The following is a 20426-nucleotide window of genomic DNA, read 5'->3' on the forward strand; positions in this document are numbered from 1 at the left end:
GACAATGACATTAGCCTGCTTTTTATACATGTAATTGATGCATTGAATTCATTTCTAGAACTTTTGAGAAGCATAGACAGTGATGCTTTTCCCTGGAAAAGAAATGAATCTGTAACATCTCTGTTTATAGACTTCCATGCGTCAAGGAATCTTAAACAGTCTGTTGGACCTTGATTTATTGTCCCATCAAAATGTCAACCTTTTTTTATGTGTCAGTCCTACTTACCCATACATCAAACTAAATGAGAGAGTTTTATGTCTTACTTTTCTGCACTCTACGCTGCATTCAATACCTGCTGTAAAAATTGACCAGTAAACGCAGAGATATCGAAAGAGGTATTATATATTAGAGGGCAATAACATTCAGATTAATAAATAACAAAATAATATTATAGAAATCTTGTTGCTATGACAACAAGCTGTTTATTCTATTGTCTGGTTCCATTACTCTGGAGTTTTTACAGCCTGTAACACTTATCAGACTTGTTTCATAATTCACTTACAACTTAAATAGATATTCAGTACTAAACATTGTCAGATCTGTGTACATTTACTGTCAAATAAAATTCACCAATGTCAAGCTCTTACGAACTTCTTACTTATACCTTGACTGCAATAGCCACCTTTCTTGTATCGTGGAAATGAAGCAATTTGTTTGGACTGTACATACAGCCAATCAGAATACTTGACAAAAAGACGTACTGTTAATGTTGAGGGCTCTGATTGGTTGTATTCACTGGTGTTCAATCCAATCAAATCGTTGCATTCCGAGATACAAGAAGGTGGCTATTGCAGTCAAGGTATAAGACAAAATTCATAATAGTTTGACATTGTGACGATGAAAATCTAATTAAATTCATCAAAAACTATAGACAACTATTTTTACAATGTCGCCAAAACCTCAATGTGAGAAATTGTTAAAATCAGCCAAATAAATAATATTTTTAATTTGATTTTACATTTATCAGGTCCAGCCATCTTTTTTATAAACAATTACTGGTTATTTCTAGGATTATTAGAATTTAAAGATATAACAGATGTCCAAAATAACATTGTAATAAATTAGATTTGGTCTAATCAGCACTTGAAATGCATAATAAATATTTCATTAAATTTAAAATAGTCTTTAGCACTTTTTGATGTTTTGCACAAAACAATACACAGTTGTCTGAAGATCACATAGCGTGAAACTCTGAGTAACAACATGTTTCAGGTTCTGTTTTAATATTTCAAAACAGAATAAATGTATCTAGAAATTTTTCATTATTAGTCAGGTCCATTCTATTTGATGTACAAACTAATATATATATATAAATATAAAATAATATTGGAATTATCCTAAACTGTTGCCATGGTTATTCTTGTTCTTGAGATTTAATTTTGGTTAATAATGCATCGCATGTCTTCTTGGCATCGCCTAGCAACATACTGGTGTTTTCTTTAAAGAAGATAGGATTGTCGACGGCAGCGTAACCCACACCAAGCGTTCTCTTCATTACAATAACCTGAAATAGACCAGATTAACAAGACTTAATTTAGTATATCTCTTTTATCATGACCTTAGTTCATCTTAAACACTTCTTTTAACAGTGTCAATAACATACACCTAACCCTATACCACTGCTAGCCAGAGTCGGACCTCCACCTAATACTTAAGACTCCTCATTGGATGGATGGATTATCGTTTGCTAGGTTAGGTGCCGATGGTTCGAACCCTCCTCAAAGAAGAAAATGATGCCTGTTTCAGTGCTTCCGTAAGTTTCAACTGCTAACACCTGAAGTAATGTAACTATACCTGATTGGCTAACCAGACTCGTAACACTGGCATACCAGCTATAATGGAGTTAGGATCTTCTTCTGCAGCAGAGTTGACTGTATCATTAGCTCCTATTACTAACGCTAGATCAGTTTGTGGGAAATCATCGTTTAATTCATCCATTTCTTGTACAATATCATACGGCACTCCAGCTTCGGCTAATAATACATTCAGTTGACCTGGCATACGACCTAAGGGGAGATAAATGATGTTATCATTGACGATTTCATTATACTACAACATCTGTACTAATCTCATCTTCATGTCAAGCTATTAATACTGTCTAAGCATGTAATACCTTGACAATGTAAAGATATATTACATCAGAACGTTGACATATATTGCATTCAAGAGATTGTAAAGAGGTTTTCATCTTTAGATATCACCGATAACTGTCTTATGAAAGTACCGATACAAAGACTTAAAATTGAGATATGGGGCGAAATCTACATATATCGGTAGCAAGTTTACAGTTTTTCAATCTTTCGTACCAACATAAATACTCGATAACTTTCGTACCTAAATTACTACACTCGATAACTTTCGTACCAACATAAATACTCGATAACTTGCGTACCTAAATTACTACACTCGATAACTTTCGTACCAACATAAATACTCGATAACTTGCGTACCTAAATTACTACACTCGATAACTTTCGTACTAACATTAATAACAGATGTTAAAAGAGTTTAAACTCACCAGCTACTGGATGAATGCCAAACCTGACATTGTGTCCCTTTTTAACCAGAGTTGACACCATCTCAGCTATAGGGTACTGAGCCTTGGCTACACACAGTCCGTATCCTGGTACAATTATAATATTCTTAGCTTCATTAATCATTTCTACAGCATCATCAACATTAACTTCAGTATGAGTACCAGTAATTTCCATTGGTTTACCTTTACCTGTAGAGCTGGTACCATAACCACCAAGGATTACGTTAAAGATAGATCTATTCATAGCCTGAAAATAAACAAGCACCACAAGTTCTTTAGTCTCAAACCATCCTCATACTTATACCTTGACTGCAATAGTCACTATTCTAGTATCACAGCGGTTTGTAAATGATAGCCATTTAGATAAAGTGAATCACTGTCCCGTCTATGTTTCAATAAGGGGTGTGGTTGAAATGACAATGGCTACCGTACTGTTTAAGGAAGAGGTTTTAAAGATACTTACCACACACATGATATAAGAAAGGATAGCTCCACTAGATCCAATCATAGCTCCTACTATTGTCATTAAGTTATTGTTTAACATGAAACCCTCGGCACAGAGAGCCCAGCCTGAATAACTGTTTAATACAGTGATAACAACTGGCATATCAGCCCCTTAAAATAAAAATAATAACATGTCAGTCCCTTAAAATACAAAATAACAACATGTCAGTCCCTTAAAATACAAAATAACAACGTCAGCCCCTTAAAATACAAATAACATGTCAGCCCCTTAAAATACAAACATGTCAGTCCCTTAAAATACAAAATAACAACATGTCAGCCCCTTAAAATACAAAATAACAACATGTCAGCCCCTTAAAATACAAAATAACAACATGTCTGCTCGGTAATATAAAAAAAAAACCAGACTACTTTAGCTAAAATAATATACTGAAAGGCATTCTGGAAATACTTATAAACTTTACCAGACACTGGCACTTAAATAATTTCAGGTAAAACAACTCATTTTATAGGTTGTCTACGCTTAATAAACTATATCTCGCCAGATCCTGATAACTGAGATTTAGCCCATGTTGTTATTATAACGATAACAGGTACCAGTATATTTGTATACATACCTCCAATAGCAGCTGTCAAGGTAACACCTAATATACTAGACAATGTTGTGGTAACACCCAGCATTCCTAATAAAGTGGACGGGTCTTCACTGACCATGTACGTTCCTAGCGCAGCTACACTACTTAATCCCATACCAGCGTTCAGGGCGTTTCTACCCGGTAATAACAGAGGGTCTGATTTTAATACACCTGAAAATAGAAATTAAACAGAGTTGTACTTCTTACTGTTCGAAACGGAACTGAATATTGAGATAATGAATGGAGTTTTACGTCCTACTTTTCTGCACCAAGTGAACTCGTTGATCAGGACTGAGAACCAGAATGAAGAGAGAGAATATTCTATATTACCTTGTAATTTTCCAAAAGCAATCAATGAACCAGTGAAAGTGACGCCACCAATAAAGGTACCAGCAAACAGAGCTCCCTTCAGCACCCCGGCAGCAGGGTCTGTAGCGAAATGTGGTTGTTCTAGTAGGTGGTTTGAGAAGCAAGTCAGGACGGCAGCAGCCCCAACTAAACTGTGAAACAGCGCCACCATCTGTGGTAAATCTGTTACTTCTATTCTCTTAGCAGCGAGACCTCCAATTAATCCACCTACAAAATATACAAGAATTTTATTGATCACAAAAAGAACTGGCATCCCACCTGAACATCACAATCAATAACCATAAGTACATGTCTACAAGCTGACAGCAGAGAACAGTGGCATCGCAATTTACATTTCAAGCAAGCAGACAAGATGGAAAAGATGACTTATTAGGTAACCATTTATGGTTAAAGCAGCGGGAATTTCAGTGTCCCTTTGCAGATTACAGATGGCACTAATCATGGTTCCCCCTTGAAAAGTTTTCCAATGTTCGAAGCTGGAGAATACATATAATACGATGATGCATGGCTCAAAAATTACTACCTAAACAACCACTGGTTGGGTTGACTGGAATAATGAGGAAATAGCCTCTGAAAACTTTGAAATGCAGATTTGTTGATTGTTAATATATTTTCCAGTGATATAAAGTGATATACCTACCTAATCCCATACAAGTAGACATCTGAACTAAAGTATCAAGATCTGGTTTAATAATTCCCAGAGTTGCTGTTACACCTGATCCTACACCAATCATACCCAAAACATTACCTGTAATAAATCAGGATAGTTAAAAGTTAAAAAGAGGAAGGTACTAATAATTTAGCTTCCCAAAGATCTTACCAGTTTTAGCAATGATTTTACAATGATAACTTCCTCAAGGGTCCTGTCTACCAGCTGGTCCTTGGTCAAACCTCTTGACGTTAAGTTTACAATGGCAACCACCTAAGTTCGCAAGGATCCTTTCAAACAGCTGGCCTTGACAATACCTCTTGGCAATTATTTTACAAAAATAACAACTTATGTTCACAATTAAGGATCCTTTCTACCAGCTGGTCCTTGGTCAAACCTCTTGGTATTGATCTTCCCTAGATTATCTATAACCATCTATGGCTAGTTTGACTCAATATTTCGTAAAAAAAATGTTTCTCACCAACTCTGGCTGTTTTTTGAGACGACAAACCAGTCAGAGCTCCAACACAAGACAAACCAGCACCAAGATAGATCATCTGATGAATATCTGGGTAGGCACCGGTCGAGGCAGCATAACCATAGCCACCCAGAAACACTGCTGCTGGGATACCATATAGTTTATTATACTCTGGAGGGTCGTCTGGAAAAGAGAAGAATCCAGTCATGCGATTGGTCACTCACTTAAATCAATTTATTGTTTTATCCAATTAGATCAAAGTGATTCTTAAGAACTAACAATCTAAACTGCAAAACGAAATCTGAAATCTGGAATTGGTGAAACATTGGTAGTAGCAATAGACAGTGCAATTTCACAATGAAAAGTGGTATCAGGTGTCTATCTTCCTCAGACGTCTGTATTTAAGAGTAAAGAGAAAACTCAATAACTTACCAGCTCGTTTGAACATGTCTAACATTCTCTGTGTAACAACAAAACCTCCTCCAATATTAATAGACGAGATGAAAGCTGCAGCTGCTGCTAGACCATGTATAGTATTAGAGGGGAAATAACCTCCTCCCATCAATAACAGACCACCAGCAGCAGTTATACCAGATATAGCGTTAGTTACTGACATTAATGGTGAATGGAGAGCTGGTGTTACTCCCCATACTGTATAGTAACCTGAAATATACAGTTCATGAAGGAATGAATGAATGAATGAATGAATGAATAAACAGTTGGTAATATTTGCAACAGTGAGGAGTTGATCTTATTTTCAAGAAAACAAGAGCCAAAGACAGAAAATATAAGAATGGTGCCACATTAAACTATAATATTACCTACCTACAATACCAGACAGACCAAAAGTGGTAACCATGGTAGTAAACTGAGGGTTAGGTGAGATCATACCACATCCTGTTCAAAAAAAAAAAAAAAAACAATGTTGAAACACTACTCTTTGAAAGAGTCCACTACTAAACAACTTTTACTCCTGATTTTGCCATTCTTTGAACGAGATTTTGATAAATGGAATTGTCTTGCTTGTACAGACAATATTAATTAAAATACTTCGTTCTAAATGAATGGTAAGATTTTTTTTGAGATATGAGGGGGGTGGGACGACAGTAAAATAAGTATCATATCTTACCTACTATAGTACCAAAGCCAGCTGAGTATTTACCAGCACTCTTCATAGTCATATTAAAATAATTTGGTGGGGGTGGGGCAACCTTCTCTACTTTAGCTGCTGGGGCAGGAGGAGGGGCGGCAGGGTCAACTTTAGGTGCCGGTGGTGGCCACATTAATTTACCCTGAAAAATAAACACATTAAATTTGAAAGAGTTTGGATTTTTACATCTTATCTTCCTTCTGATTTGGTTTATAAAAACTCAAGTGTGGAGATATATGATATTTTAATGACAAATTGATCACAAGAATCTTTCAGACACGAGACTCGTGTACTTTACCTTATCAAGAATAATAAAACCTGATTGGCCTAATGAAGACTGTTAACATGCAGTGTGCAATGAGGGAAATTTAGCCACTTGAGAAACACAACCCTTGTACCTACCTCATGAAGAATAATAGATCCACGAACAACTTCATCTTCAAGATTTACATTATAATGTTCTTTTTCTCCTGTAACAAATAAAGATACAAGAGTTCACAATAAAGATGGCTAGTGACAGTAATAAAGCTAGATAACTTCATTGATACCTAACAAAGCCATAGTCTTGAGCTCGTGGATCCAGCGTTGTTCTGTTTCATGTCTTTGGTAGTGGTAGTCAGACTCCTAATCTATGATGTTGATACAAGGATAAGTATCTATCAAGCTGCTCCTTGATCAATTTTCTCGGCATTGATTTTACAAGGAAAACAACAACTTGGCTTGTCTACCAGCTGACCCTAGACCAAAATTCTTGGATTTGATCTTACAAGGAAAACAACTTGGCTTGTCTACCAGCTGACCCTAGACCAAAATTCTTGGATTTGATCTTACAAGGAAAACAACTTGGCTTGTCTACCAGCTGACCCTAGACCAAAATTCTTGGATTTGATCTTACAAGGAAAACAACTTGGCTTGTCTACCAGCTGACCCTAGACTAAAATTCTTGGCTATGATCATACAAGGAAAACAACTAAAGTAGACTTACCTATGGACAGTAAGAATTTGGAGATATTGTTGCCGTATAAGGTACTAGATTGTGTCGGTAGTCGACTAGGGAAGTCCGTGTAACCAATATGGACGACGTCGTTATAACGATATAACTCTCCTGGTTTGATAGTCTCGATATTACCACCAGCCTCAGACGCGAGATCTACAACCACTGATCCTGGCTTCATAGACTCGATCATTTGCTGTAACACAATAAATATGATTAGATACCTGTGCCAGTGCTTTCGAGTTTATGGTGTCAGCATTTACCCTCATATGCCACTAGATATTTTGTCCAAATTTCACACATTCTACTGATAAATGTATTTTTTTCTTCAAAATATTGTCCGTAAAAAGCAACTCTAATGAAGATTTGTAACTTGACAACTAATATCGTAAAGATTTATACAAATAAAATAGAGTTTTATATCTTTACATCTAATATCTAAAGTATCAAGTATCCTTAAAACATGTTCATTGTATTTTTGAGTATAAAGAGAGCATGCCTATTTCACGGAAATATGTTTTGGTGAGAAATTTAGTAAATAAAAAGTTAAAGAGTTATGTACCTTAGAGATGAGTTTAGGAGCAGGTTTACCAGGGATTAGAGCTGTAGTAATCAATATATCTATCTCTTTACATTGTTTAGCAAATAACGCCATCTCAGCCTCGATAAATTCTTTAGACATTGTTTTAGCATATCCACCAGTTCCTTCTCCAGATTCCTGCAATCAAAATAACGCTGATTTATTTTATCTTGAAACTCTTTACAGGGATACTGTTGTTCAGTTATTAGCTTGTTATTCCAGTTGAACCAGCTGTAATGGGTAGGAATAAACTTTATCCTTCATTGATTAATGCCAAGAGGTTTGTCTAAAGATCAGCTGGTAGAATATATCCTCGTGAACCAAAGTTCTTATCCTAATAAAATCTTTTCTAAGATGTTTAGTCAAAGATCAGCTGGTAGACAGGATCCTCGTGAACCCAAGTTATCTTCCATGGAAAATAATTGCTAACAAGTTTATCCAAAGACCAGCTGGTAGAAAGGATCCTCGTGAATTCAAGTTATTATCCATGTAAAAATTATTGTTTCTTTTGTTGTTACCTTGATATTAACTTCTAAAAACTCGGCACCAAATGATTCAACCTGTTCTTTCACAGCCGCTCTGGTATCAAAACCTCGTACAATGGCTCCCAGGTTTTTAGCTGTACCAATAGCTGATAGACCAGCCACTCCTCCACCAATGACTAAAACTTTCGCTGGTGGTACTTTACCAGCTGCTGTTATTTGACCTGGAGACAAATTAAATTGTTAGAGTAAGACAAACTATAAACCGTTTCCTTTCTTCAAGTTGGAATTCTCAACCTAATTTGATGAACCACAGATAGACAATATAAATGGAGTGCATCATCCAGTTTGAACCTGAAGGGTGGGGGAGGGGGGGAGTGGTGGAATATACCAGAAGAGAGAATTTATCTCTGTACAAGCACACTTCCAATGAATCTAGGACAACATTATCCGGTGCTCTTGAAGGACTAAACACACCCTATGAAAACTAAAAAAAAATAAGCCTACTTACCAGCAAAAAATCGTGGAAAGTTATTAGCTGCTTCCAGCACTGCCTTGTAACCAGCAATATTAGCCATAGAACTGAGAGCATCGAAAACTTGAGCTCGACTAATACGAGGAACGCAATCCATAGCAAACGCTGTCATTCTCCTTTCACCAAGTTTATCTACCAAATCTTTATTTTGGGCAGGATACAGAAAACTGATTAATGTTCCTCCATCTTTAAATTGGCTAACTTCTTCCATAGAGGGTCCACGAACTTTTAACACAATATCTGAATGGAATAAATCCTTTGTGCTTTTGATATTGGCTCCTGCCGCGGCGTAATCGTCATTTTTAAACTTGGCTTCCACACCAGCATTTTCTTCAACATTTACGTTAAACCCTTTTTTAATGAGATTCTGTACGGCTGCTGGTACTGCCGCCACTCTTTTTTCATTGGGGAACGATTCCTTGGCGATGCCAATAGTGATATTATTGTATGGAGTTCCTACGACAGGTTTCTCCGCTTTCTGGCAGTATAACCGTGACGATGTCTTCAAACCTTGGATACATTTGACAGAAAGTTTGTGGAATCTAGAACCAAAGTTATCGGCCAATAAAAGGGCCTGCTTGGCTTTCAGCAACATGGTGACTGGAGACAGCTAGCAGCTACTGAAAATATAAAGAAATTTGCATAGTTAGATCCAGGAGTAAAGATCATTGGTCAAAACCTTCTGAAAAATTTAGATCTTGAATGACAAGTCAATTCCCATAAATGAGACCCTGGGCTAGCTACTGGCTTGCTAGTAAGAAACTAAAAGTGCGATAAGAAGTACTATTAGAAGACCATATTGAACTAGTTATAGTAGTATTTAATCGTATCAATGAAAACAGTTTATCAGTAAGGTCACCTATAGGCTACCTACACCTACATATTCCAGGTCAGTCCTGGGTAGATATTAGTAACAAAGAGGGCAGAACTTGGATTATCAAAGTATCCTTAAAGAGGCAAGGCATGCTTTCTCCTCTAGAACTGGCTGATGTTGCCCTGTGACAAGACTGTCGTGTCGAGTCCACACCATTGCCATTGGTATCTGCGAGATTAAGAAAACAAAAACACCAACTTAATCACTCAGTATTTCAGAGAATTTGTGTGACAGCTCCAGTATTAAGTAGGGAGCCCAGTTGATAACCTATGTCATTCAACTATGCATAGCTGTGTCTCTATGCTATTGCTATAGGGAGCTCACTACTCCTAAGCTTCTTCTTAGTCTACTCTTATTTCTCTAGTCTGTACTTGACCTTCACAAGTATAACTTATATATCTAGATCAAGTGCTGACAGGTATAAAAAAGAGCACCGAACACCCACAGTCATAGCAATTCCTGACAGCCCTACACCCAGATCCAAACCACAAACCTGCAACAAGTGATGATTGTAATAACTCGGAAACTGACAGCTGACTTGGCAGTGGCAGTGCCAACATGGACGTTTGCAGGAAAACGTGTCACCCAACTTTCAGACACATTTTCAGCGATCGTAGACATGCGATTGCTTTCATTTTTATCTCATGCGTAAAAATTGCTATAAACTACCGCTGCAAATCAGAATTTGTAATTAAGATCACTTACAAATGAATTCTAATGCTGCATTTGGGCAAAGTATTTCACCTTTGTAAAGGTAACTTCGATTCCTCCAACGCTTCACTGCGCAGAATCAATATATTTAGCCAATGAAATGTCGAGATTTTTTTACATGCGCCCCTGAATTTAGACCGTCCATTAATCAGCAGGGGTGTCAGGTTTTCATTCATGTTTAATAAGGCGTTTAATTAATTGGACCATGATTAATTGATGAGCGGTAGAAAACGATATCAATTAATTTCACCTGATTGAGGTGTTTAGTAAATATCGCCATGGTTGGTGGCCATTGTTGATTTTACCCGCCACGCTTCACCACCTCGGCAATATTACCCGGCACATGTGTCACTTTGACGGTTTCTTTCCACAAAGCACTTGTTAAGATGGCCAGCACCGTTTCTTCAACTTCTAAACTTTTGAGCCGCATTGGCAGCAATTTGCAAAATTATCTTGCGCCTGCTGCCATCAGTGCAAACCACCAAAGAAACTGTAAGTACCGCTTGCTAGCATTTGTCATTTCTTTTCCACGATGAGTCGATAATCGGTCTAAATCTTCACTTCTGAGAAGCATTAATAACCGCAAGAAGAGTCCATTTTCTTATAGTTTCGATATGGTTAGATTGAAGGACATACAAAGACAAATAAATACCCATTGTCATTTTCAAAGTCATCATATAAATTTAAAACAAATTACAACCCAATAATTTTCTGATCAATGTGGTATGATATCTTTTTCTAATTTTCAATTAATATTACCTGCATTAGTCTAGTGCATCATCATTAATGTCAAACATACAAGCACCTGTCATATTTACCAGCAGGGGGTTGGTAGGCTACCAGATGCATAAAGATAGATCATAAAATTCTATTTCATTTCAGAAATTGGCATATATTTTACATGTGGGTGCATTTTATGCAAGGCAAACTTCAGTAGGGACACAGACTGAAATAGATCCGTTTTCTGAAGATCACGCGGCATGATCGAAACTCTGAGTAACAACATGTTTCAGGTTCTGTTTTAATATATCTAATAAGTTGTTGTATATTGTAGATGCTGGTCAGAAGAGAATCAAGGTGGACAAGCCTGTAGTAGAGTTAGATGGAGATGAGATGACTAGAATTATCTGGGAGAAAATCAAGGAACAGGTTGGTATTGTTGTCATGGTGTAGAAATAAGTATATCAGAGGCGTTTGTAGAAAATGAGGGGGCCAAAAATGAAAGGTGTCTCAGAGATAAGGCCAACGCCCCTTCCAATGGCCCCCAGACCACAATGGATTACAGATTGCACATTTATAGGGCTTGATTTTAATTTTCATAGGCTCATAAGGGGCCCAAGCCATCCCCAAAAATACACTACTGTGTATCATATCACAATATAGTCACGTATCAATAATTTACACCTATATAGGATAATAATAAGCTATAGATTTAAAAATAATCTTAGTCTCATATAGGCATATTATATATTTGAAAGTTTGTCCTATATTTAAACATAATATTGTTATATTATACTAGACTGCAAACTGAACATGTTTTAACAGGAAAACTTGTAAGGTGTATATAATACTCCAGGACAATAAACCAGATATAATATTATAATATAACTTAATAAAATATGATATTCTTCAAGCACATTACATTAAACCATTAAAAACTAGTTCATAAAAATATGTCAAGTAGGTATGTGTCCAACCAATTTGTGGTTACTTCTCAACAGAAAGCACTGACTCAGGGTTAAAACAGTGTTCACTAATTGTAGAGATTAGGGTGGTTGAAAGGTAACAGAAGGCACTGGCTCAGGGTTTGTCATGGTGCTGTTAATATTTGTGATGTAAATAGTATAGTTATGTTATTGTTTATAGCAGGTACATGTTAAAATATAAAAATATATGTTATCTTATCTTTATAATCTATTTGAACTCATATTTTATCATTGATAAAGTTCAGCCTAGAACGCCTCCAGTTTACTTTCTACTTTACAACTAGATAATACTAGAAATACTACTACAGATAAACAATTTGATTACATATCTTACCTTGTCCGAAATAAAGACATATTCAGATAAACAAATAAGATAAATAAACAATGTGTTTACATATGAACATGTCTCATATCATGTCCGAAATAATTACATAATGATATTACAAATTGGCTGCATTGACACGCAATAGTGCTACATGTTCACACTTAACACTCACCGTGGCAGTGTTTCCGCAGAGTTTGGACAGTGTTCACCCATGGTTTACGCTATGGTGGTGTTTCTGTATATATGCAGTCAGTGTATGTATAACTCTGTATACGTTTGTATAATTTCAGTTAATTTTCCCCTACCTCGACTTGGATTGTAAATACTATGATTTAGGTTTACCTTACCGAGATCAGACCAATGATCAAGTTACTATCGACTCAGCAGAGGCCATCAAGAAATACAATGTGGGTATTAAATGTGCCACCATTACCCCTGATGAAGAGAGAGTTGAGGGTAAGTACCACCTTACAAGATTTGAGGGTGGGGGAAGGGCTACGCTACTAGATTTGAGGGTGGGAAAGGGGCTACTATATAACCCATTGAAGAGAGAGTTGAGAGTTGAGGGGTAGCTTTGTCTCATACGTGGGCAAGTAGTGTGGTCAGGGAGCTCATGTAAGCTCATTTACTGCGCTAAGTTATGGGGGAAAGAGTGGGCAAAAGCTGAGGGTCAGAGGGGGTAAAGATTTTATTATTACTCTAAATTAAATGTGTCCGAAAAGAGTGAGTAAGCTCACTCCAACACTGAGTTAAATACAAATAATCTTGATGTTATTTTTACAGAATTTAAGTTGAAGAAGATGTGGTTAAGTCCTAATGGTACAATCAGGAATATTTTAGGGGGTACAGTGTTCCGGGAACCAATCATCTGTCAGAAAATACCTCGTCTTGTCCCTGGTTGGACACAGCCTATTGTTATTGGTCGTCATGCATTCGGTGATCAGGTGGGTAAACGTTAGGCTTTAATATTCATAGAGACTTGATTTCAGCTATAAATATCTAACTATTACATGAATCAAGTATGGATATTGGAGGGGAAATATATAAACCTATTTGTTATTACAGTATCGAGCCACTGATTTCGTTGCCCCTGGACCTGGTAAACTAGAGATGATCTATACACCCAATGGTGGACAACCTAATAAAATGACCGTGTATGATTTTAAAGATGGTGGAGGAGTCGCTCTTTGTATGTACAACACAGATGAGGTAGGTGGCGTTAGTAATTGTGCGGATGTATTGGTTAGGATTGTATTTTTGTGGAAAGTACGATAAACATACTGTCCATAGCCAAACGCTGACTACTTGAAAAACAACCATGTACCTATTCAAATCACAACCATAAGTCAAAGTTCACAAGCTACCAACATTGAAAACATATACCTGTCACAATCCATACTTGTATAAGTCCACAGAATAATCTCAATCAGGTAGACATGAAATAAATCTTCAAGTTAATTCCTAATACGCAAGGAGATTTCGAATATAAAATTCAATTTCCACTCCATTTCAGTCTATAACCAACTTTGCTCATGCGTGTTTCCAATACGCCATCATGAAAAAATGGCCGCTGTACATGAGCACAAAGAACACCATTTTGAAACGCTATGATGGCAGATTTAAAGATATCTTTGAAGAAATCTTTGCAAAGTAAGTGAAGAATTTAATTGTTTGAACCCAAGATTAAGTATAATAGCCCTGTTGATGAACTTGTAGCTGATGTAGACTTCATTTAAGCCACTCCCCTTATGGATAGATATTAAAATTTCTACTATCAATGAACCAGTTACGCAAACTGGTGTTTATTTTTCGATAAACTGTAGTTTGTCACATGATATTATGACATCGTCAAAGCACACAACAGTGACACAATCTAAGATTTGTGACAAATTAAAATAATCGATCATATAAAACAGTGAAAATTGTATTAATAAAAGTATCTGAATATAAATATATTAGCATTAGTGGTGTATTGAGCACTATTTTAACAGTGAATATATTTGATTAAAAATGATTTCGTATGTGATATTAAGACGAGATATTATTTTATTTTCAGACAATACAAGTCTAAATTTGATGAGTTAAAGATCTGGTATGAACATAGATTAATAGATGATATGGTAGCTCAGTGTTTAAAATCATCAGGTGGTTTTGTCTGGGGTTGTAAGAATTATGATGGTGATGTACAGTCAGACATTGTCGCACAAGGTATGTCATGGCTATTTCCAAGTAGATATTTCAATTCAGTGTGGTATTAATCAGTGAATAGCTATTACAGGGTCTTGAATGAACCTGAAGCAAGTAATAGGACAATTAAGGAGAAGACATACCCATCAATCTGCTGCACTGAGCTTTAAACTTGATGGAAAAAAAATAATAATACAACTAAGACTAGCTTCTAGACAAAAAATTATAATTAACTTATAGGTTATGGATATCTGTATCTATTATTTACATATTTGTCCCCTCCCACTAGGTGTAATTAACATCATATATTGCCACTCCTACTAGGCTATTATTAACATATTTTGCCCCTCCTACTAGGCTATAATAACATATTTGTCCCTCCCACTTGGTAGTTTGCGATATCAGCATCCGCTGGAAGCGAACGTTCACATGTCATCTACCTACCTACCTCCCACTAGGCTATAACATATTTTGCGCCTCCCACTTGGCTATAATTAACATATTTTGCACCACCCACTAGCTATAATTAACATATTTTGTCCGTCCCACTAGGATATGGATCTCTGGGTCTGATGACCAGTGTATTAGTGTGTCCTGATGGTAAGACTATTGAAGCCGAAGCTGCTCATGGAACAGTCACCAGACATTATAGAGAACATCAAAAGGTGAGAAGATTTCTATTTATAGATATTCTAGATCCCTGACTCACTAACCTGAAGGTCAAGGGTTCCCCCAAGGGGTTTCCCTAGTCAGTGATGCTAGTCGGGGAGGCCGACACGAACATAAGCAGAGCACATTGAAGATATCTTAACAGTTGGGATGTACGAGAATTGGCCATCTTTGCCGTCCTCATTTTTTATAGCACTTAAGCAATCTGTAGTTGACTCTATTCCCTCCCAAGCAGTCAAGGTATAAGAATGTACTAAATGATACTAAATGTTTGCGTTATTATTACAGGGAAATCAAACAAGTACGAACCCTATCGCCAGTATTTATGCCTGGACTCGAGGTTTAGAACATCGTGGTAAATTAGATGGAAATCAAGATCTTCAACGGTTTGTACAACTTGTCATTTACTTGGTTTACTTGGTTTATTTCTATACAGAGTTGAAACTGAAAGCTGTTGTAAAAAATGTTTGAATATCGGACTACATCAGCAAATGACGTACTTATAGATTACATCCTACAGACATTACTGTACTTCACCAGATTAATATTTTATTGGCCATTGGGAGACAAGATTGAGTCATTATTCCTGTTTTTATGAAGCCTGTATCCACTTTCCCTTACGAAATAATCTAGTGAACATGGTCAAGTTTTGTGGCGTTCATAATCTACTCATTAACTAAACTATGAACAATAATTTTGTAGATGGGCTCAATTAATGGAGAAGGCTTGTGTAGATACAGTTGATAGTGGTAAAATGACAAAAGATTTAGCTGGTTGTATCCATGGTCTCAAAAAGTAAGTTTTTTTACCTCAAAAATATCTTAGAATTTAAAAATGTTCCCTGTTATTCTGTGATCAATCCAACGCTTGGGGATTTCTGCCCTAGGACAAAGGCAAAGCCTCAATGGCAATAAACCACCAAGCATTAACGCTTTCAATCCCGAACCAACGTTCCTCTCGTACTAGTCAGTCCTACCCGCTCGTTCATAGAGAGTTCCCTAACAGTAGGGTAAAACTAACCTGTCTCACGACGGTCTAAACCCAGCTCCATTCCCTTTCCCAAAATGGATCCTATATGACACTCTTTGATTGGTTAACAATGATGTCATTTGGACACAAGCGCAGTAGAAAACTTGTCAGATTACAATGGAGACAAAAATATCAGAAATAGAAAAGTAACTGTACTCTAATTTTAATCCTTTCTATTTCAGTGTGACCCCCAGTCATTATTTAAACACCATGGATTTCCTGTCAGCCATTTCTGAAGAGTTCGAAAGACAATGGAGTAAATAAAGTGGTCTTGGTAGACAGCTAAGAGTCTCGCTGACAGTCTAGCAGGAGTTTAGATATATTTATTGGTAGACAAGGCAGCTGCCTTTTCATTTCATTTTCAATCTGTAATCATGGACAATCATTTTATAAAAGATCTAAAATCTTTCGTTGAAAAACAAAACTGACATTTCAATGGAGACAAGATATCAAGATTAAATAACTGAACACAATTTTATGGTATACTACTCCTGAGTTTTATTGTTCGAAACAATATATTTGTTGAAACGTTGTGTGTAATAAAACTAAGGAGTAATATACCATATTATTGTGTTCTAGTATTAAGTGGGATCTCTAAATATCGTTAAACAATGTAAGATATTTAGTAGTATTATAACCAATATATTGCTGTCAGTATATCTCATATTCTAGGGTGCCATAGACAATAACAGTGCTATTTTTGAGAAAATGTTGAAAAAAGAAAATGAAAAAATATCCATTTATTGAGTCTTTTAATTCTCCCCCTCCCCTCCATTTTATAAAGGCATTATAAAGTAGCCTATTGTGGTTGGAGGCCAGGCACCCAATATCCACTAGGAATGCTCAAAGCAACAGATAGCTGATAGGCACAAAGGCAGTTTTCTTTGGTATAGGCCCTTATCTACAGGGAGGCCAATCAAACAACACTAAAATTAACAGAAGTCCAGGCTTAGAGAGGCTGGTCTCAGAAATATATATAAGTTCAAAACAACATGGAACTGCATCATTCAAACTGCTTGGGCCGTATTCAAGTTCTTGGTCAATATTACATGGCCCTGTGCTTTATAATCGTAATTCTTACAAAGCCCTGTGATCACACGACCTTGACTTGAATGTCAAGGACGTTAATGGCTGCCTCCTAGTTGAATCAAAACAAGATGATTTCGCTTGAAGAAGTAAAGGAATTTCTCAATAAAGATGGAACGAAGACTGCCTTGGCTGTGGGCGGTGGATTGCTGGTTGCTTCGGTCGTAGGGTACAAGATTTATTGTAAAGTGTTAGCGAATAGGTAAGGAGATTTTTTACCTGCAAACGTATAGATGTCAATGAATGAAACTGAAAGATGCGGATTCATCCACCTTGTCCATCTTCAGTAGGGATGCAGGCTGAAATAGATCAGTTGTCTGAAGATCTCTACTTGTCCAACTTCAATAAGGACGCAGGCTGAAATAGATCAGTTGTCTGAAGATCTCTACTTGTCCAACTTGTAGTCAGGTAGTAGCTATGCTATATATCTTGTCTTCATCATCCCAACTGAATAATATGTAGAGAGAACAGTAGGATGTAAAACTCTAATATTGATTTATCAACAGGAGAAAGAAGAAATATCCTAAAGATGTAGTAATATTACATGGTGTCGGACGTGGTCCTTATTGTCCTAGCTTATCTCCCTTTGTTCTCAAAGTTGAAACGTATTTCAGAATGAATAGAATACCATATCAGGTAAGAGATGCATTCTAAACTACATATAGTTCTTACATGGAAATAACACACACGAACGCACCGGTAGTTCACAACCATTTTGAATCTCTACGGGATCACCAATCAAATGTCAGCCCTCTCAAGTGCTGGGATTTCTTGAGAAAATGAAGGAATTTGATTGGTTGAAGCAAGTGTCATCACGTCAGGTAAAAAGGCTATTTCGCAAATATTCTAGAGGGCAGTCTTGAGACTGAATTGGCTAAATTAAGAATAAAAGATCATGAAAAACTGACCAGTAGTGTTAAAGAATTAATTTGTGGGTGTATATTTATTTCAGTTAGAACCAGGGTTTGAAATGTCCAGTAAGGGTAAAATACCTTGGATAGAATATAATGGAGAAATTATCAACGATTCTTCCTTCATTATACAATACTTTAACAAGAAACTAGGTATAGATCTAGATAGAAGTTTATCACCCAGAGAAAGAGCTATTGCCAGGGCTTTCCAAAAAATGAGTGAAGAAAACCTATTGTGGTAAGTTGACACTCTTAAAAGGGGCAGGTTTGTGGTTCAATTTGACCTATTGTACTTGACCTATCTAAGCTAAGTTTATCAGTAATAGTGTTCACAGCTTACCGTCGAAATTTGAGTCTTCAAATCCATGTGTTTCCAGAATTATCCACATAAGAAAGTTAAAAAGACAATATGTCTTGCCATATATATTGATCAAAAAGGTTGTCCTTCTTACAATGCACATATATTTCAGGGGTTTGGCATTATGTCGTTGGGTTTACAAGTATGAATCTTACAAATGGATGGGTATCCCATGGTTATTGTGTAAAATGGTTGGGCGTACGGTGAGGAAAAACGCCTTTGGTCACGGAATAGGCCGTCATACCCAACAGGAAGTACTACATATCATGGAGGCTGACATTCAGGCTCTTTCTGATTTCTTAGGTAAGTAACAGTTAATCTATTTAACATAACTTTTAAACTCTCTGCTTGGTGCCGAGTTGAGTCTTTTTTTAGATAAAATCCCCAGGTCCACCAAGGGTCAGCCCGGGGGCAGTTGTTCACACACCGGAAACTCTGAGAGTCGACTCTGGGGCCGTACTGGAACAGAACCTGAATCATGTTGTTACTCAGAGTTTCACGCTATACATTATGACTATTATTTGTAGGAAGTAAGAAGTTTTTGATGGGTGATGACCCAACTGAAGTAGATAATTCTATTTTTGGAATTTTGTCTCAGATGATGTGGCACTCTGTAGATCAACCAGGGGAGATGCTGATCAAAGGTGAGGTTACCCCCCTTTTCATTCCTTTTCCCACATTCATTTTCCCCCTAGAGTTGTCTGTCCTTAACCAGGTGTAGAAAAGTAGAATGTATATCACTCCCTAAAACAATCGCTTTGCATCTCTGAATTATTTGTTTATTTTGTAAATCTCTCCAGCAGTAGGTAATTTTCTATCAAATTGAATGCTGAAACAGTCGCGGGGCCAAAGGGGGGCAGAGAGGGCCTCTGCCCCCCCTCGACTCTCATAACTAAGTTAGAAATTCGGGCAACCTCAGATATTTCGCCCACTCTCAGACGTATACCTGGATCCGTCAGACCCTACTTGTGACCTACGCTAGAGAGAATTTCTCTTATTAAACCTTCATTTTGCAATTCCTTAATTTTTTTGTTATTATTTTTCAGAGAAATATCCCAATCTACGTGATTATTGTACACGAATGAAAGAATTATTCTGGAAAGACTGGAATGACTGTATCACACACGGAGGAACAAGGGAGGCAACTAGATAGGCATAACATTAGATTAGTCTTGATTTACAGGGACCAAGAATTATTGTTTAATATTACATACAGGGAACATCAGGGTTTGTAAAGGGGAAATGTTGTTTTTTTCCATAGGTTGAAGATCTTTTTTTTAAAGCTTACTGCTGGAACCATTTTCACAATGTCAAGCTATTATAAACAGTGTGTTATAAGTATGAAGTTTGTATTACCTTGACATTGTGAAGATGTAAAGAAAGAGACATATTAAAGTAGTTTTTAACTTTGTTACTATCAGAATACTAGCTGTATATCTAATTCTATCTTAGTTGTTATTTAGTGAATCAGGCCTCGGTATCTAAACTAGTTTGGTTGTCATGGTGACTAATACATATATCTTTATACATCTTTACAATTATATTATATTATATTTTAATAAATCATATACTCAGTTTATATTAGACTCTCTTTATTTATACTGTTATATCCCTCAGGTCAGTCACAGAAGTCTGTACACAGTTTAACATAATGATTATAGTCTCTGTAGTTGCTGGCGTACAATCCAATCAAATT

The 20426-nt window shown here is 36.6% G+C and overlaps 3 protein-coding genes across 3 annotated transcripts; 2 read left to right on the forward strand and 1 right to left on the reverse strand.

Moving 5' to 3' along the window:
• Positions 1 to 387: 387 nt before the first annotated feature.
• On the reverse strand, positions 388 to 10515 carry LOTGIDRAFT_220929 (hypothetical protein). The gene is made up of 17 exons (XM_009064997.1): positions 10454 to 10515; positions 8851 to 9494; positions 8376 to 8563; positions 7840 to 7995; positions 7269 to 7473; positions 6686 to 6753; positions 6263 to 6425; positions 5959 to 6030; positions 5566 to 5796; positions 5137 to 5316; positions 4647 to 4754; positions 3968 to 4213; positions 3620 to 3808; positions 3001 to 3152; positions 2520 to 2784; positions 1796 to 2007; positions 388 to 1505 (listed from the first exon to the last, which is right to left on the reverse strand). Exons 2-17 carry the CDS (start codon positions 9467 to 9469, stop codon positions 1356 to 1358), a joined length of 3204 nt encoding a protein of 1067 aa, XP_009063245.1. The 5' UTR covers positions 9470 to 9494; positions 10454 to 10515; the 3' UTR covers positions 388 to 1355.
• A 307-nt stretch (positions 10516 to 10822) lies between these two features.
• LOTGIDRAFT_220933 (hypothetical protein) lies at positions 10823 to 17121 on the forward strand. The gene is made up of 11 exons (XM_009064998.1): positions 10823 to 10951; positions 11514 to 11608; positions 12781 to 12946; positions 13274 to 13434; positions 13556 to 13699; positions 14004 to 14140; positions 14547 to 14698; positions 15230 to 15342; positions 15635 to 15732; positions 16049 to 16141; positions 16558 to 17121. Exons 1-11 carry the CDS (start codon positions 10846 to 10848, stop codon positions 16637 to 16639), a joined length of 1347 nt encoding a protein of 448 aa, XP_009063246.1. The 5' UTR covers positions 10823 to 10845; the 3' UTR covers positions 16640 to 17121.
• An 838-nt stretch (positions 17122 to 17959) lies between these two features.
• LOTGIDRAFT_129996 (hypothetical protein) lies at positions 17960 to 19883 on the forward strand (the record flags this gene model as incomplete). The annotated part of the gene is made up of 5 exons (XM_009064999.1): positions 17960 to 18097; positions 18414 to 18610; positions 18843 to 19037; positions 19262 to 19379; positions 19779 to 19883. Coding segments are annotated over 5 exons (753 nt in total), but the record flags the coding sequence as incomplete, so codon positions are not given.
• Positions 19884 to 20426: the final 543 nt, after the last annotated feature.

This window comes from Lottia gigantea (genome assembly GCF_000327385.1).
Source record: "Lottia gigantea unplaced genomic scaffold LOTGIsca_67, whole genome shotgun sequence".
In the NCBI taxonomy this organism is placed as follows: Eukaryota; Metazoa; Mollusca; class Gastropoda; family Lottiidae; genus Lottia; species Lottia gigantea.

What these genes read in the sequence shown, in the direction of transcription:
- LOTGIDRAFT_220929 (XM_009064997.1), bottom strand. Translation starts at nt 9,469, where the DNA reads ATGTTGCTGAAAGCCAAGCAGGCCCTTTTATTGGCCGATAACTTTGGT. An exon ending in TGGTCTGTCTGGTATTGTAG is followed by an intron (nt 5,797 to 5,958) that starts GTAGGTAATATT and finishes TGTATATTTCAG; the next exon opens with GTTACTATACAGTATGGGGA. An exon ending in AGACATGTTCAAACGAGCTG is followed by an intron (nt 5,317 to 5,565) that starts GTAAGTTATTGA and finishes TCTCTTTTCCAG; the next exon opens with ACGACCCTCCAGAGTATAAT.
- LOTGIDRAFT_220933 (XM_009064998.1), top strand. Translation starts at nt 10,846, where the DNA reads ATGGCCAGCACCGTTTCTTCAACTTCTAAACTTTTGAGCCGCATTGGC. An exon ending in ATTATAGAGAACATCAAAAG is followed by an intron (nt 15,343 to 15,634) that starts GTGAGAAGATTT and finishes TTATTATTACAG; the next exon opens with GGAAATCAAACAAGTACGAA. An exon ending in GGAAATCAAGATCTTCAACG is followed by an intron (nt 15,733 to 16,048) that starts GTTTGTACAACT and finishes ATAATTTTGTAG; the next exon opens with ATGGGCTCAATTAATGGAGA.